Genomic DNA, 17,855 nt, shown 5'->3' on the forward strand with positions numbered 1-17,855 from the left:
TCGGGCTCGGGCTCATAGTTACAGTTAATGTGTCGGGCCGGGCTGGGCTCGGACACAACGTGCTCGGGTAGGGTCGAGATCTACCTCGGGTATGCTAACACTTACAGGCACGAATCAGCCGTTTATCCTTGGGGAACTTGTGGAACCTCTCCCCCGTTTTTGATGTATTCATACATCCCGCACAAACACAATAGTTAACCATTTTTGCTAGCTAGGTCTCCAATATAACTGCTAGCCTACTTGCCGTTTAGACTAACGGTAACTCTAGGCTTGGAGCATAGACCAGGCATAGACAGTAAAAGCTTGAAGTCCCTTTTATGACGTCACGCCCAGCCTAGTGGAAGGGAGGGGTGTGCTTAAAACCACTGTAAAACATACCAACTTTTCATATTATTTGCAGCATTTTGGTATAAAAAAACATAAAAAACAATTGTGGGCGGTTCTTATCTTTATGTTTAGTAAGCACATTGCATTATCTTCGTGAAAAATTTAACCTGCAATTTACACTTTATGACGGTAAGGATGTGGAAGGCTCAGGAAGCGGTGGACAGAGCGGAGGCTCGGCTGAGGCATGGTGTCTTTGTTGGCAACGTGGCAGTGGGACGTGCAGGCCTGGGCAGTTTCCCTAAGCCACGCTATGACAAAGCAAGAAGGAGGTGGAAGCGTCAGTTGGTGCAGGACGAGCTGCGGGCAGAGGTGGAGGAGGGCCGCATGACCAAGATGGTCGGTATGAAACAGCAAGGCGCCTGGACTAGGTGGGAGAACGCCGAGCAGCGCAAGATCACCTGGGCAGAGCTGTGGAGCTCTGAACCACAGCACATCAAGTTCCAGATCCGTTCGGTGTACGATCTTCTACCTAGCCCATCCAACCTACACCGCTGGGGCCTGGTAGACTCACCAACATGCCAACTGTGCCAAAGGAGTGGCACACTGGAGCACATCCTCAGCTGCTGTCCAAAGTCTTTGGGGGACGGGCGGTATCGCTGGAGACATGACCACGTCCTCAGGGCTCTTGCGGATACTATCACCACAGCAATTCAGAGCAGTAAGAGTCAGCAGCCCTCCAAGCAAACCATCTCCTTTGTCAGAGCTGGGGAGAAGGCACATCAGCAGAACAAAATGAGTTGTTCCAAAATAGCACACTTCAAGTTAACTAATCATTAACACACTTGAAGTACTGATAAATAGTCTGGCTACAAGTATACTTAGTATATATATATTTTCACTTGGGAAGGAAAATCAAATGAATAAAAAGTTGGCAAGTTTTAATCAAAAGAATCATCACTGTCCACTGCTTTAGTTTCTATGGACCGGCTCAAAGGACTGTGCAGTTCCAGTGAAAGCAAAGTTACAAAAGAAGGGAAATAAAACTGAACTGACTTACACATGTCTTGATCTAGGCGACTCGGCAACATTCTGCTCTGAGAACTGATGAGAGAAGTGAACGCTCCTGGAAGAAGATGGATGGACTTGTGGTGGCAATTTTAATGATATTCATTGATCTTTAGTAAAATATAGATGATTCAAAGAATGTCACATGTGTGTCTCTCACTTGTAGTGAGAGAAGATTCTGTTTATGTACCTGGGGAGGCAGAAGAGGGAGACACTCCAGAGAACAGACGAACAAGGACCTCTGACCTAGATGTCAGAAGGCCATTTGGTGCAGGGGAGCTTAGTGGACCAACTAGTGACGTCTATGGAAAACTACTGGGAGGAAGGCTCTGGGGGGAAGAAGGCCTTGAAACTAAGATAAAAGCTAGTTCAGTCTGTCTGGGGGTGTGTCACTCTTCTGCACAGGGTAACAACTGTGTATTAGACTGCTCCTATTCTTGCAAGAATAAATACTTCTATTTTATATAATTTGACTCTGAGTGTCTCTTACGCAGTGATGTTTGTTTGAGATGAATTTTTGCCACAACAGACTTTTAAAAACAGCGGGTCAGGAAAAAACAGTTTCTATCTACACAATCTCTGGACTTGCAGTCACTGCACTGAAGGAAGACACTTACCTGACATTACATCACAGTTTAAAGTCCACAGATGAAGAAGAGGCAAAAGCTTCCAATTCCAATGTATTTAATAATAAAATAAACTCAGATAGTGTGTACTTAACACACACAATAACCCACAATGACCAGAGGAAACACAGGAACAAACAAACTCAAATACGAACAGCAGCCAAACTCAAATTGTGTGAACTGAATTTGGCAATAATACAGTGAATATTTTTCATAAATAAAAACCATAAAAATTATACACAAATATGTTATTCCCAAAATAAGTGCTGTAGTATAAGCATGAGGACAGCAGTGGTGTGTGAACTGAGTTTGGTGACACTATAGTGTGTGACAGTGAAGTTGTTTCGCTTTTCGGGTTTTGCACTTCGGCTCTGTCTCTCAGCCTCTGCTCTCCTGCGCATAGAGATCACTGGATTTTGTCCACTGCTCATATACATAATATATATCCTGCCATGTTGATTAGATAGATCCTTTTAACGTGTTCCTCCCAAATTGTGTTAAAAAATACATAATTTAGTGTTTGTGACAATGGAAATTGTCCCTCATTTCATTTAATTTTTGCAACTAATTTTACTTGAATACTTGTTAATGCATGTTTTATCACGCTTCTTCTAATGGCAATGTTATACAGGTATAAGAATAGTTTTTTACTCGTTTACTGTTTAGATTGCATTTATGTCCGCATTCATGATCTTTCTCACAGAGCTATAATGTGTGTTATGGGTTAGCGATGCAAAACATGGTTTTTGAAAAGGGCTGGGCAATAAACTATATCATATGGAGATCACGATCAGATCCTAACATTGAGCTCTGGTCATTTTTACTCTATATGGATTAATCTAACAGCCGATCACACAGTATCATCATGAGCACAGCCAGTCAGTGCATGTTGCTGATAAATCTGCATGTTCTGCAGTTCTGGACACACACACACACACAGCAGCATCTTACATTCTCACTGTATGAGGACAATCCACATGATCTTCATCTCCAGCTGCTGGAGCTAACTGAAAAGTAAGTTTTAATTCATTTCATATAAGACACCATACTTGATGATACATTTGATTTAAATCATAAAACATATAAACATAAAAAACACACTTTACGGAAAAATAAATAAATGTTGGGCCCTAAATTAAAAGGTAGCTTACTCTGTGGAGTTTAATTGTGAACAAACAAATTATGATGATGTTTTTGGCCATATCTCCCAGCTCTATTTTTGAATCATGAATCATTTGTGTCCTAATACAAAACAAAAGGACTGAATGTAATACAAACCTCAGGATGTCAGTCATTTACAATATCCAGCATCTTAGATAATAGTCCAGAAACAGGGAATATAGCAGATGCACTGTTGAAATGTCTATTTAAGAGGTTTTAAACAGGATTTAGAGATATATGTGGTATAATATCCCGCTCCAGTGCAGTAGGTGTCGGTGTGACACTGTTCAGCTGTTCCAAACCCTTGTCACAGTGTGAGTGTCGAGTAAGGGGAGGCTGCAGACCTGGAGCCGGCAGATATACGCCCCTGGCAGTTTTACGCCCCTGACAGTTTTACGCCCCTGTTGTTCCTGACGCGTCCAGTAGGGGGAGGCTGTACAGCGACACGAATTGAGTTATGTTAGTAAATAATCTTCTTTCTTTTTTTTAAATTAAGAAATGTATTTATTTTGTGTTGCAAATGAAAGGATACAAGACATTAACAGTGAGAAAGAGAAAAAAAATAACAAAGGGGGACATCAAAAGAGATTGAGGCTACACAAATCAATACAATTTTATATTTTGTCAATATAAAAAATTAAAGGTTTACAACAGACTCAATGATATTATTTATTTTAGAAACCTTTGAGTTTAAAGGTTTTGACATTTTCTTAAAAGAAGAAAAAGGGGACTTTATATCAGAGGAGAATATTCTTAAATCAGGATCATTGAATGGTTCTGTCTTTATGAAGATGAATCTTGCCCAGAAGTCAAGTCAAGTCAAGTCATCTTCATTTATATAGCGCTTTTAACAATGGAGATTGTTTCAAAGCAGCTTTACAGAGATAAACATACAATTTACGGTAACAGAGATTGTTTTGGCTTTATAGCGAACAAAAAGCAGAAGACAAAGTAATAATACCGTATAATCAAGATTTTTATCGTTAGAATGAAAATCTGACAAAAAATTATAGATTCTGTCATTTGTATGTTAAATAATCTGCTAAAGTTATTGTTGTTTAGTAATGATGCAACATTTAGCCTATTATTTATAAACGATTAGCTTGGTATAGGTAGCCTAGATATCAATTCATTTCTATATCAATGGATGGGTCTATAATTTATTTCGAAAGACAAAAAGTTCTTGGTCAGGTTTATGTTCTATCTGGCTTAAACTTAGCTAACGACGTGTAGGTTTAGCTGCCCCTAGTCTTCTCACTTTAAAATTCATTTTCTTTTTAATTTTCTTTTGTTGCCTGTCTTTAGCTTGCGTGAGATGGCCTCTTCTGGGAAGACCCTGTTTACTCCTTACATTAAAACATACTCCACATGGTTTCTGGGGCAACATTACAGTAGATATTGGAAATATATTAACTTGCTTTTTTACAGTCTATGGTGTGAACACACAAAAGACACATTTATAATAGGCATATTGTATATATGTATGTAAATCTCAAGTAAAGAGTTGAACTGCACACTCACTCAAATATTTTGATGATTTCCAACATCATTTCTTAAAATAGCTTACTGACTAAAATGTAGGGTATGTGCACTTAATGTGGGTTTTATCATACTCTGTCTTTACCAAATTCTTTTTAACTTGCATCTCATAAAGCTGTGTTTGCTTTAGCTATAAGAAAATGAAAATCTCTCTAAACTTAAAGACCCATCTTTTTTTTACGACTTACAAAATAAACTTACAGAGACATACATGGACGTGGTTTTAAAGTAATTTTCAATTTTCTCTGCACAGTCCATCATTGGTGGCCAAAAGAAATTAAAGTGGCTTGACACTTTTTTCACTATTGTTCCACCAACAAGTGTGCCGTTGTACATTGAAGATCAGGAGCAAATTGATGCAATCCACACACACCTGACATCAATTCTGCACACACACACACACACACACACACACACGATAAAATCACCATGGATGTCCTTTTAAAAAATAGTTAAAGAAGAGGGGCAAACCATAGGGGAGTCATGGAATTTTAGAAAAGGGATCAATTGTGTTTGTCTTCATAAAATGCTGTGTAGGACACAGCATTTTATGTTTTGTAGCTGTATGACGACCAATAGAGAATAGTACAGCTAATCAAGGATCCATATGATTACATGGTACTGTATGTCTAATGGGCTAAATTCGGTTAATATCTAAATGTAACTATAAATTCACAACAACATATTTCACTCAGTCTTCCATATAACAACCTACGGTGAATAGGCCTATAACTGCAGTAGGTCATATACTTGTCATAACATAGTTGATCCAATTGTGTATTTTTAAATGTTCAATTCACAAAAACACATGCTAGTCTTCTGTAGGCTGAGTGAAGAGAGTTAAGCCCAACTGAATAGCTACAGACATTTTAATCCGTGCAGATCTACACTGTAACGTTTATATTTAAATGAACAAAACACACAAAAAATGTCTATGGACGGGTTATTAATGTGTAAGAGTCGATTTAAATATGTTATTTCGCAGTATATCCCCCTACTGGACGCATCAGGAACAACAGGGGCGTAAAACTGTCAGGGGCGTAAAACTGCCAGGGGCGTATATCTGCCGGCTCCAGGTCTGCAGCCTCCCCATATAGTGAGTGTCTGCACCAGTATGTCTTCATCTGCACTACACTTCCCAGAATCCTCCTTGTCTCCACACCTGAACTTTGTGGAATTAGTAAAAGTTTAAATTGTACTTCGGACTCATCTTGCACCACACCCGTGACACTTGTAAAACACACGAAGAGCAAAACAAAAGGAACAACACCTGTTGACACCTAAACCTGTCGCTCACTGGATTTGATTACATCTTTGATCCAGGAAACATTTCTACAGATGTCAATTTAGCACAATGCCTACCAAGTCTAATAACACTCGCGGCCATTTATGTGTTTAATCCACAATCCATCGAGACCAGCGAGAGATTCTGAGAACGACGCGCGCGGACTGACAACAAGCGTTACTGAGTTTACAATACTGATAAATTATCTTCTTAGTGGACAAGACTGCAAGTAAGTTTATTACATTCTCCATATAGAGTACATGACAAATACAGTCATTTTTTTATTATTAGGAACTGCATATTGTATATTAAGCGAGATTTAATTGTGAAGTTACAGAAGGCTGTTCTTCTGCTACTCGAAACAGAAGAAGAATCTGCCAGAAATTACAATCTTTTGAAGTAAAAACACAAAAGTTTTATTGAGAAAGGTTTATTCAACACGAATATGTTTCCTATAAGTTTCTCCCATTTTCTCTTCCGTGTTAGGATGTTGTTTTTGTGATGTGAAATCGAAAGTATTTTTGAAGCAGACATTTACAGTAGACAGACAGATGAAGCCTAACGTCAATCAACAACAATCTGATATTATTAACCTGAATATTTCAGTTCATATATAGCAATTATGATTAATAGTATTACAGTATACATACTGTAATACTATTAACTGATTAAGCAAAAGTAACCAGAATTATAATACACATGTGTATTATAATTCTGGTTACTTTTGCTTAATCAGTTATTGTGAACTTCAAGTAGCTAATGACTGAATGGCAAACGATTAAACAATTAATAAAGATTGGGTAAATATGATTGTAAAATTATATAATACTGTAATAGAGAATATAACAAATTGGGTTCAGTTTTCCCAGCACAGTGTACATTTCTGTTCACCAATGAATTCATATTTAGAGTCAGTTAAAATCATTAAACAATCAGAAATGATTAAGACCATTCGGTTATTTTACATGGCAATATATTTGTTTGTAACTCACTTTATTTGATAGATTGTTTTTGCTGTTGCTGTTGCTGATGATAACTCTTTATTCTTCATGATTGTCTTCAATAAGATGTTGTTGATGTGTGTAAATGTTGTGATCTGCAGGTGATGCTGAAGGATTGAGTGTTTTCAGAAAGCAGTGCTGATCAGTTTTCAGGGTCAGTTTAGCTGCAGTATGTCAGAGGAAAGAGGAAAGGACTCAATTCAATTCAATTCAAATAGCTTTATTGGCATGGTGAAAGAAATCTTTACATTGCCAAAGCACTCATAACACTATACAATACAAACAAATAAATAAATAATTATAAATAAAAATTAAAATAAATTAATAATAATAATAATAAAAATCTTCTAGTATTTATCTCAGTGTCTCTAGGCGTACAGTTGGTAGCTCTGTCCTGCCGGAGGCTCTTTCTTCGTGACAGGACCTCACATATCTGGCAGCCAGGTTTGAGCTCGCTGGGCTTTCTCCTAGCAGGAGTGGGAGTTTGTCCATATTCGATTTTTGGGGGAAGTCCTTCTGGTAGGTTGTGAAAAGGGGGTAGAAAGTGTCCCTAATGTTTTTATATTTGGGGCAGGATGTCAAGAAGTGCAGCTCTGTTTCCACCTGATTCTCTGTGCAGTGAGGGCACAGTCGCTCTTCCCTCGGCAGCCAGGTCTGTCTGTGTCGGCCTGTCTCGATGCTCAGACTGTGTTCACTGAGTCTGTACATGCTCAGGACTTTCCTCAGTTTAGGGTCGCTCACTGTACTCAGGTATCCTGCCAATTCATATGTTCTGTTTAGGGCCAAATAGCATTCCAATTTACTCTGTTTGGCTGTCGCGTCTGTCCAATGTTTGACGTATTTTTCTTTTTGTGTTTTAATAATTTGGTTTGGTCTGGCTATGTTTTTATTGTCAGTTTGTGACGTCAGCTCCGAGACCAATCGGCCGAGGGCGTTCTTCTCTGGCTTCAGCTCTTGGTAGGACAGGGCTTTGTGATGGAGGGTCTGTTCATCGCTATTTTTAAAGTGGGCATGGAATTTAATGGCTCTTTTTTGAATAGTTATTAAAAGGGGGTATAAACCTAATTCTGCTCTACAGGCATTATTTGGGGTTTTGCGCTGAACTCGTAGCAGGATTTTGCACAGCTCGGTCTGCAGAGTCTCCATTGGGTGTTTGTCCCATCTAGTGAACTCTTGGTCTGAGAGTGGACCCCAGACCCTCTCTCTCTCAGATGAGTCTCTCAGAGAAACACAGGTGAGACTGCGTCTGTTTTCACACTCTCACTTTAAACTCCACTGGACTTTGTGTTTCCCTGTCAATAACACAACTTTAAGCATTGTTCTATATCTACAAATGATTTGCACAACTTCAATTTTGAACTTCTTAAATTAACACTGACATTGTCTATAAAGCCCTGTTTGCTCTATAGAAAATATCACAGTTAATAATTTGTTAATAACCTTCTAGATGCTGAATTAATCCAAATAAATGACTTTAGTATTTAGATCATAACATTATTGATAGACATTAGAAAACGACTATAGACTTAATTTAATTCAAGTATGCCAACAAAACTGTCGCACAGACATTTCTGTTCTCTATTTCTGTCAATAAACAAACACTTGACATGTTCTCTTAAATTACAGTATTTTTTAACATGTTTAATCTCTCAAAGAAATTGTTAAACTAATGTGAGCCAGTAAATAAAATTATGGTTAACTATAAAACTGTAAATTGTGTGAGTGTGTGTGTTTCTGTGGAGGATTAGATAAAAACACAGATGTGTTTCAGACACAGTTGATCCTCCTTTAATAAAGTGTTTTCTCTCTCTCTCTGTTCTTTGTGTCATCAGTGTAAGATCAGGCTCACATGTGTCCAGCTCTGTGTCTCTGAAGAGTGATCAGTCTAAAGGTGGAGATCCACCAGACTTCAGTGAGAAAACACCATCATCTAATGAAAGGTATTTTGTGTTACTCATTTTTTGTCACACGTTGACTGTGTTTAAAAGTTGTATCAGTGAATACCAATCATGAAACATGTCTAGATCAAATATTTGTCAGAGTATTCACAGCTAATGCTTATTTCTCTTTCTGTAAAATATCAGTTAGTATTTTATTTTACTAATGTGATTACAGGCTTCAATATGAGACATTAGACTCAGACCTTCAGACTCACAGGAACCACGAGAATTTCAAAGACAATCTTCTTGGGATCTTCCAGGTAGGAAAACACATTTTTATGAATGTTTAATATTTCTAATAAACAAATATTTTATTGAACAACGAAATTAAATTAAATTTTTCTTCCATCTCCTTTTTTTCCTTTTAAACACATTTTAGCTCAACTTGGTCAGCATGTTATTCTTTTAACTGGATTTTTTATGTACATTTATTATAATTATTGAATAAATAGTGTTTGTTTCGTTCGTTCGTTCGTTTATTCATTTATATAGCACCTTACAGACTACCACTATAGTTCCAAAGTGCTGTACATCACAATAAGAAGAAACCAGCAAACATGTAGACATACAAAACATACAGAAAACATCCAAGTACACTGTACTAAGAAGCCAAAGAATACAGATGTGATTTTAGGCGGCCCTTAAAAACATTTAAATTTATGGAGGATCTAACATCCAACGGTAACTTATTCCACAATCTAGGACCCGCGACAGAGAAAGCACGTTCACCTTTCATTTTAAGACGTACACGGGGAACAGTTAATAAACTTCTTTGCTGATCTTAATCTTGCACCCGCATTGTAGGGCTTAATAAGCTCAGCTAAATATTCTGGCGCCATTCCATGTAGTGCTTTAAAAACATATAGCAGAATCTTATACTGTATCCTATAATGTACTGGTAACCAGCCTAAGGAAGATAAGAAGGGAGTAACATGGTCCGTTTTCCTACCATTCATCAACAACCTTGCGGCTGCATTTTGTACAAGCTGTAAGCGGGCAATATGCGTTTGACAGGTCCCAACGTAAAGTGCACTGCAATAGTCAAGACGGGAAAAAATATAAGCATGGACAACTTTTTTCAGGTTGCTTGCTGAAAGTATTGGTTTCAACTTTGCTATTGCTCTTAAATAAAAGAAGCAATTTCGAGCCACTGTCCTTATTTGTCGATCAAAAATGACTCCCAAGTTCTTTACCTGTTCCCTTAGGTACCCCTTCCATGGGCCTAAGTGGTCGACTAGCGTTTGGCTACTCGCTGTGCGACCAAAGATAATAATCTCAGTTTTATTTTCATTTAATTGAACGAGATTTTCAGCCAACCACAGCTTTACTTCCTCTAGACATTTAAGGAGGGTGGCGTTGCAATCCTTACTACCAAATCTCAACGGCAAATAAACTTGAGTGTCATCTGCATACAGATGGTAAGAAACACCATATTTCTTAAAAATCATTCCCAATGGGAGCATATACAATGAAAAGAGGATGGGACCCAAAATGGACCCTTGTGGGACCCCACATGGAATGGGTAACGAAGCAGAGTAATTATTCCCAATCTTCACTAAAAAGGATCTACATTCCAGATAAGAAGCAAACCAATTTAGGGCCGTCCCCTGGATACCAACAAACTGCCTTAAGCGAGTCAGAAGGATCTGGTGGTCAATGGTATCGAAGGCTGCTGACAAATCTAATAAAATTAGTGCTGCATGATTACCTGAATCTGTGATTAAAAAAAGATCATTAACAACCCTTAACAGGGCTGATTCTGTACTGTGCCCACCCCTAAAACCAGACTGAAATTTGTCCAAAATATTATTCTTTACTAAAAAAATGGATATTTGTTTAAGCACAACTTTTTCAAGTACCTTAGACAAGCCAGGCAACTTTGAGATTGGGCGATAATTTTTCAAATCATATGGGTCCAGATTTGGTTTTTTAAGGTAGGGCTCCACAATAGCTTGCTTAAGGCAAAGCGGTACAATGCCACTCTGTAAACTACTATTAATAATAGCTAAGATACTTGGGCTGACTATATCAACCCCTTCCTTAAGAATGGACAGCGCAACTGCATCAGAGGGACACAATGATCGCTTTAAGTGGATAATAACGTTTCTAATATCCGAAAGTGAAACCAGTTCAAATTGATTAAAAATATATATCTTAGTTAGATCCGTTAACACTGGATTAGCAGTCATAGATGGAAAACTTGCTCTGATTGCATTTATTTTCTCGGCAAAAAACTTTGAAAATAAATCACACGTTGCTGATGAAGAAGTTAAGACTGGCTTTGCACTTGGACAGATCAGTCTATTAATAACAGAAAAAAGTTCACGTGGCGAGTTTTTAGCAATGAGATCAGACAGGTAACACGCTCTATAATATTTCACGGCAGTTTGGTATTTTGTCAGACTTTCCCTTAACATTTGCAAGGAAACTTGCAGCCTATCATTCCTCCATCTCCTTTCTACTCTTCTAAGTCAAGTCAAGTCACATTTATTTATATAGCGCTTTTCACAATACAGATTGCATCAAAGCAGCTTCACAGTGATAACATGAAAGTAGTACAACACAGTTCAATAATATTGTTGAATATTAAATATCCCCAACTAAGCAAGCCAAAAGCAAGGCGACAGTGGCAAGGAACCAAAACTCCATCAGATTGGATGGAGAAAAAAACCTTGGGAGAACCCAGGCTAGTCAGGGGCCAGTTCTCCTCTGGCTAACAATCATAGGGTTTTAAAGAAGCTTTACAGTAAGTGCATATCAGAGAGTACCTGGAAAATACATTTAGTTAATCATGTAATATTTAGGGGATAACATATCGCCGGCGTTGAGTCGTCTCTTCGCAGGCGTTGAGTCGTCTCTTCACAGGCGTTGGTCTTCTCATCACAGGCGTTGAGGCATCCGAAATCCCCGTGAGAGGCAGGATACCACTTCCTGGCTTCTTCTACACTCCCGTCTAAGGCCCCGTCCACACTACTGCGTTTTCGTTTAAAAACGGAGACCTTTTGCTACGTTTGCACCTCCCGTCCACACTAAAACGGCAAAAACGGAGACCCAAAACGGAGAAGTTTAGAAACGCTGCTGATCCGTTTTTCGTTTTGAATCTCCGGAGGGCGTTTTAGTGTAGACGGGTCAAAACGGAGGACTTTAGAAACGATGACGTAGTAGAGGCTCACGCTCAGCTCTCTGATTGGGTGTCATCAGTCATGGCGTATATCTTTGCTAGCAGCTGTTGTACAAGTAAATTCTGCATTTTACAACGCTATAACTGCCTACATGCGCCGGAGTCAAGCTATTATTCGAGCGATCTGTGACAATTCCCGTGTGCAGCGGCGGTGTTGACCGTACATGGAGCGTCGGTTTGGGGTTAACCCAGAGCATGGTGAGATATTTTTATCAATGAAGTTGTTTACACCGGCACGCGCATGCCCAGTGTTGGTGAATGGCCACGTGATCCGCGTTTTCAGTCGTTTTAATGTGGACGGAGATCAATTCTAATACGCAGCTAAAACCCTGGTGTGGACGGAGATCGTATTCGTTTTAATTCTCTGTTTCTAAACTAAAACGCAGTAGTGTGGATGGGGCCTAAGGGCCCGGGTTTGATCGTTAAGCCAGGGTTGTGTTTAGGCTCTTCTTTCCTTTGTTTTAAATGGGGCAATAGAGTCCATGATGTTCATACAAACAGAATTAAACATGGTAATCAGCTCATCTGGATCGGCCGAGGGAGATGCAGACTCGATACACGGTATTTGTGGAGAGGCAATAAAAAAATGCAAAAATTCTGATGCTGTAAATGGGGTGCATATACGAGAATAAACCACCGACCTAGGAGCAGACTGAAGTACACTTGGTAGATTGACATTAAACACTACAGGACAATGATCAGAGAAACTATATGGCATAATGTTAAGATCACAGATCGAAATTCCTAGGGACACAACAAGATCGAGAGAGTGGCCAAGTTCATGTGTGCTACTCATAACAGATTGAGTCAAGTTAAAAGCGTCCAACATTCCCAGGAATTCAGCTACCATTGGTTTTCCTGGGCAACAGACATGTACATTAAAATCACCAACAATTAAGATTGAATCAGAGAGTAATACAATGTGAGACAAAAAGTCCGAGAATTCTTCAATGCAGTCTTTGTGGTATTTAGGTGCACGATAAACATTTACACAAAGCACCGGATTCTTATAATCCAACATCATCACTTGGGCTTCGAAGCTCTGATAGTTCATAAATGGTAGTAAGCGACATTTAAAATATTTTTTAAAAATAATAGCAAGACCACCACCCCGCCCGGAGTTTCTGGGAGAGTTAAAAAAGTCACAATCAGCTGGAGTTGCTTCCATAATAGGGACGCGATCAACAGCGTTCATCCATGTTTCAACAATAAATAAAAAGTCCAAGTCATTGTGTATATTAAAATCATTTAAAATGAATGATTTGTTTGCAAGGGATCTGGCATTGACTAATGCCGTCCTTACCAGGGTGTTCCCAGTTGTCACACTCGCGCCCCCGCACTCTTCTGTCTTTCGCAAATGGCGCAGATTACCGAGGTTTCTGCCTTTCCTGATGTGATGGGGCCTTGATACAAAAGGTGCAGGCATGGACGTCACCACCGGACAAACAGCGCGAAGACACGGGAATCGCAAATCCCGCGCCCTCGAGGAAGAAATAATCCACGCTCTCTTTGCTTTCTCTGACGCACCCGCTCTGCAGCCCCGTCTCCTCCGGCGTTTCTTCTTTTTACCACAGGCATTCCCCGTCGTCGATCGAGTTATCTCCGCGGGTAGAGGTCTCACAAGCCAAGGATGAAAGTAGTGTTGTCCAACGCCAGGGATATCGAGTACAGATGATCGGATATTAAATAATGCTTGACGATCGTAGGTCCATAAAGATTGGCCATATTGAGGATGTAGACACAACATAAAAAGTAATAACAATACGACAAACTGAACAAGACGAGCTGCCAACACACCAGCGGGCGCCATCTTGATTCAAATGTAGATGTACAATTTGGCTTAAATTGTGTTATTCTGTCTTTTCTCTTACTTCTGTTTGTAGGATCTTGAGAGCAAAATAATCACATTTCTGAAGAATGAGCTGGAGAAGTTAAAAAAAATATTACAACATGAGAACACACAACACTTTGTGAAGGACTTTAATGAGAACAGATCCAGTATCAGAGATGCAGCTCTTGATCTCACACTACATTACCTGAGAGAGATGAAGCAAGATGAAGCTGCTGATGCTCTAGAAGGCAAGAGACTCGTGATCATCTGTCTGATTGTCTCTTATAAATGTAGGAGAGATAATGAAGACTGAAACTATCTATTTTCTGTTCCTGTGTTTAGGTGAGCTGTTCTTCATTCATCAGCTGAAATGTGGCCTAAAAAAGAAGTATCAATGTGTGTTTGAAGGAATGGCGAAGCAAGGTGACTCCACACTCCTGAATAACATCTACACAGATCTCTATATCACTCAGGGTGGCAGTGAACAGGTCAATACTGAACATGAGGTGAGACAGATTGAAGTTGCTTCCAGACGTCATGAAGCACAAGAGATACAGGTTGAATGCACACATTTGTTTGAAGCACCTGAACAAGACGAGGAGATCCGAACTGTACTGACAAAAGGAGTCGCTGGCATCGGGAAATCAGTCTCTGTGCAAAAGTTTGTTCTGGACTGGGCTGAAGGAAAAGAAAATCAAGATATCAGCTTCATATTTCCTCTTCCATTCAGAGAGATGAACTTAAAGGAGAAAGAAAAACTAAGTTTGATGGACCTTATAACTCAATTTTTCCCAGAGACAAAAGGACTGAACCTTACAAGAAGGAATCAGTTCAAATTCCTGTTCATCCTTGATGGATTGGACGAATGTCGCCTTCCCCTGAAGTTTGATTGTAATGAGACGTGGCGTGATGTATCGTCACCAGCCTCTCTGGATGTTCTCCTAACGAACCTCATGAAGGGAAATCTGCTTCCTTCTGCTCTCGTCTGGATCACCAGCAGACCAGCAGCTGCCAGTAAGATTCCTCCTGACTGTATCGACCGGCTGACAGAGATACGAGGATTCAGCGACGCACAAAAGCAAGAGTACTTCAGAAAAAGGTTCACGGATGATATTCAAGCCAACACAATCATAGATCATGTTAAACAATCAAAGAGTCTCTTTATCATGTGCCACATCCCAGTCTTCTGCTGGATTTCAGCCACTGTTCTCCAGAACATTCTGGAGGAGAAGAGAAATAATGATGTGAAAAACACTCAGGCTGATGAGATCTCTAAAACACTGCAGGAATCAAACACTGAATACACTCCCAAGACTCTGACACAAATGTACACACACTTTCTCCGCTTTCAGATCCAGCAGAGCAGCCGAAAATATGATGGAGAATACAAACCAGATGTTTCCTGGGATAAAGACGCCATCCTTTCACTGGGGAAACTGGCATTTCATCATCTGGAAAGAAACAACCTGATCTTCTATGACACAGACCTGGAAGCCTGTGGTCTTGACGTCTATAAGGCATCAGTGTACTCAGGCATGTGTACCCAGATCTTTAAGGAGGAAACAGGGATCGTTCTTGGTACCATGTACTGCTTTGTTCACTTGAGCATTCAAGAGTTTATTGCAGCCCTTTATGCACATCTGTTTCTAGACATCAACAAGACAAGTGTGTTTGAGCATGAGTCTACAGAACAGGAAAACAGAAATGAAACCATGATTGATTTTCTCAAGACTGCAGTGGACAAGGCGCTGGAGAGTGACAATGGACACCTGGACCTTTTCCTTCGCTTCCTCCTCGGTCTGTCACTCCAGTCCAATCGACGACTCTTACGAGGTCTGTTGACACAGCGAGACGGCACTGACCAGAGCAACAAGGAAATTGTTCAGTACATCAAGCAGAAACTAGAAGCTAATCTTCCTGCAGAGAGATCCATCAATCTGTTCTACTGTCTGAATGAACTGAACGACCAAACTCTGGTGAACGAGATTCAGACCCAACTTAGCAAAGGAAGTCTCTCATCTGGTGACCTTTCACCTGCCCAGTGGTCTGCTTTAGCCTTTGTGTTGTTGACATCAGAGGAAGAGCTGGAGGAGTTTGAGCTTCAGAAATTCAAGAAATCAGATGAGTGCCTCATTAGATTATCAGCCGTCATTAAAACCTCCAAAACAGCCCTGTAAGTCTTTTAATATATTTTGATATATACAAAATATAAAATACCATGTAAAAATGTTTGTTTTGTATCACCCGCCTTGTATGGCTTATATAGAATTATATATATTATCACATAATCATACTTGAGGAAGAAAAAAAAAAATATTTTATTCATATACCCAAACTGGGAGGAAAGAATGTAATTTGGTACTGTTATTTATATTTCCAAAAAGTAAGAAGAAATTCTGAAAGGTTATAGTATAAAATATTGAGATTTTTATAAAACAGGCTACTTAAAGTACACATATTACCACGTCATATATTAGTTTTCCCTCTGTTTCTCCCATTAATTATATATAATTATATATTCTATGAGTAATTGTGTAGTTTAATGTAATAATAATGTAATGCAATATGTAGATCGAGAGATTTACAAATAAGCAATTATCAAAAGCCTGTTGTATCATATTTGATGTACACATCAGATGGTTTTTCTACAAAAATGTTTACATATTTTTATCGTTCAAAATATTTTTTTTTTCATATACTTTTTAAAAATATATTTTTTTCTAATTAAGCAATTAAGTAAAATAACTATACATTTAATTTCAGCAGTTGTCATGGATGCTTCTTTACTATCTTTAAATTAATGATATATCACCCATTGGCCACCCTGCTCTCTAATATATTGGCATCAGTCATCGGTTGACCTTAATCTCTTGACATATTAAAAACAAATACAATTGCTTAGGTTTAAGTAATCGTAGCTTTATTTAAATCATTAAATATGTTATATAGGGTAATAGATAAAAAAGATGAAATGGTCCATGAACTAAATCAATTCTTTGTAAATGTGGGGGAGTCTGGAAAAGGGAAAATAGGATCATGCAGTCAATGTATCTAGGTGAGGTGACTGAAAATGAAATATTATCTGTGGTTCAGAAGCTAAAAAATAAGACCTTAACGGATAGTAATGGTATTGACATGAAAATAATAAAAAACACAATTGATTGCATTATTAAACCATTACATTATATAATTAATTATTCTTTTACAGAAGGAGTTTTTCCAGATAGTATGAAAATAGGTAATACTTTTTTTTTAAACTGGAGATAAACATATTTTTAATAACTATAGACCAGTATCTCTCCTACCTCAATTTTCCAAAGTGCTTGAAAAACTCTTTGTTAATAAATTAGATAACTTTATTGAAAAATGAAAATCAGTATGGATTTAGGTCAAATAGGTCTACAGGCTTGGCTATCGCGAAAATTATTGAAGACATAACAACCGCAATAGACAGAAATAAATACAAAATAGGAGTGTTCATTGATTTGAAGAAGGCATTTGACACTATAGATCATCAAATTATTATTTCTAAATTATATACTTATGGAATTAGAGGAGTTGTACTAGATTGGTTAACCAGCTATTTACAACAACGACAACAATATGTTGAGTTTGATGGTCATAGGTCCGAATGTATGAATATTGAATGTGGATTTCCACAAGGCTCAATTTTAGGACCCAAACTTTTTATTTTTTATATAAATGAGATTTGTGAGGTTTCAAAAAAAATTACACTACGTATTATTTGCAGATGATACAAATTTATACAGTTCAGGAAATGACTTGAAAACTTTAGCTAATAATATTGAAGATGAAATGGTTAAACTAAAATTGTGGTTTGATGTAAATAAAGTATCTTTAAATTTGAATAAGACGAAGTTTATGATATTCAACAATAA

The 17,855-nt window shown here is 38.4% G+C and overlaps 1 protein-coding gene across 1 annotated transcript in view; it reads left to right on the plus strand.

Moving 5' to 3' along the window:
- The first annotated feature begins 14,302 nt into the window (after positions 1–14,302).
- The window catches only part of LOC130100323 (NACHT, LRR and PYD domains-containing protein 3-like), a 37,210-nt gene continuing 33,657 nt past the window's right edge, over positions 14,303–17,855 (plus strand). The window contains exon 1 of the mRNA XM_056265741.1: positions 14,303–16,129. Coding sequence (XP_056121716.1) covers positions 14,367–16,129 — 1,763 coding nt within the window. The 5' untranslated portion in view covers positions 14,303–14,366. The remainder of the gene's footprint in view (positions 16,130–17,855) is intronic.

This window comes from Rhinichthys klamathensis, unplaced genomic scaffold, assembly GCF_029890125.1.
Source record: "Rhinichthys klamathensis goyatoka isolate OS25496 unplaced genomic scaffold, OSU_Roscu_1.1 h1tg000011l_1, whole genome shotgun sequence".
Classification (NCBI taxonomy): Eukaryota; Metazoa; Chordata; class Actinopteri; order Cypriniformes; family Leuciscidae; genus Rhinichthys; species Rhinichthys klamathensis.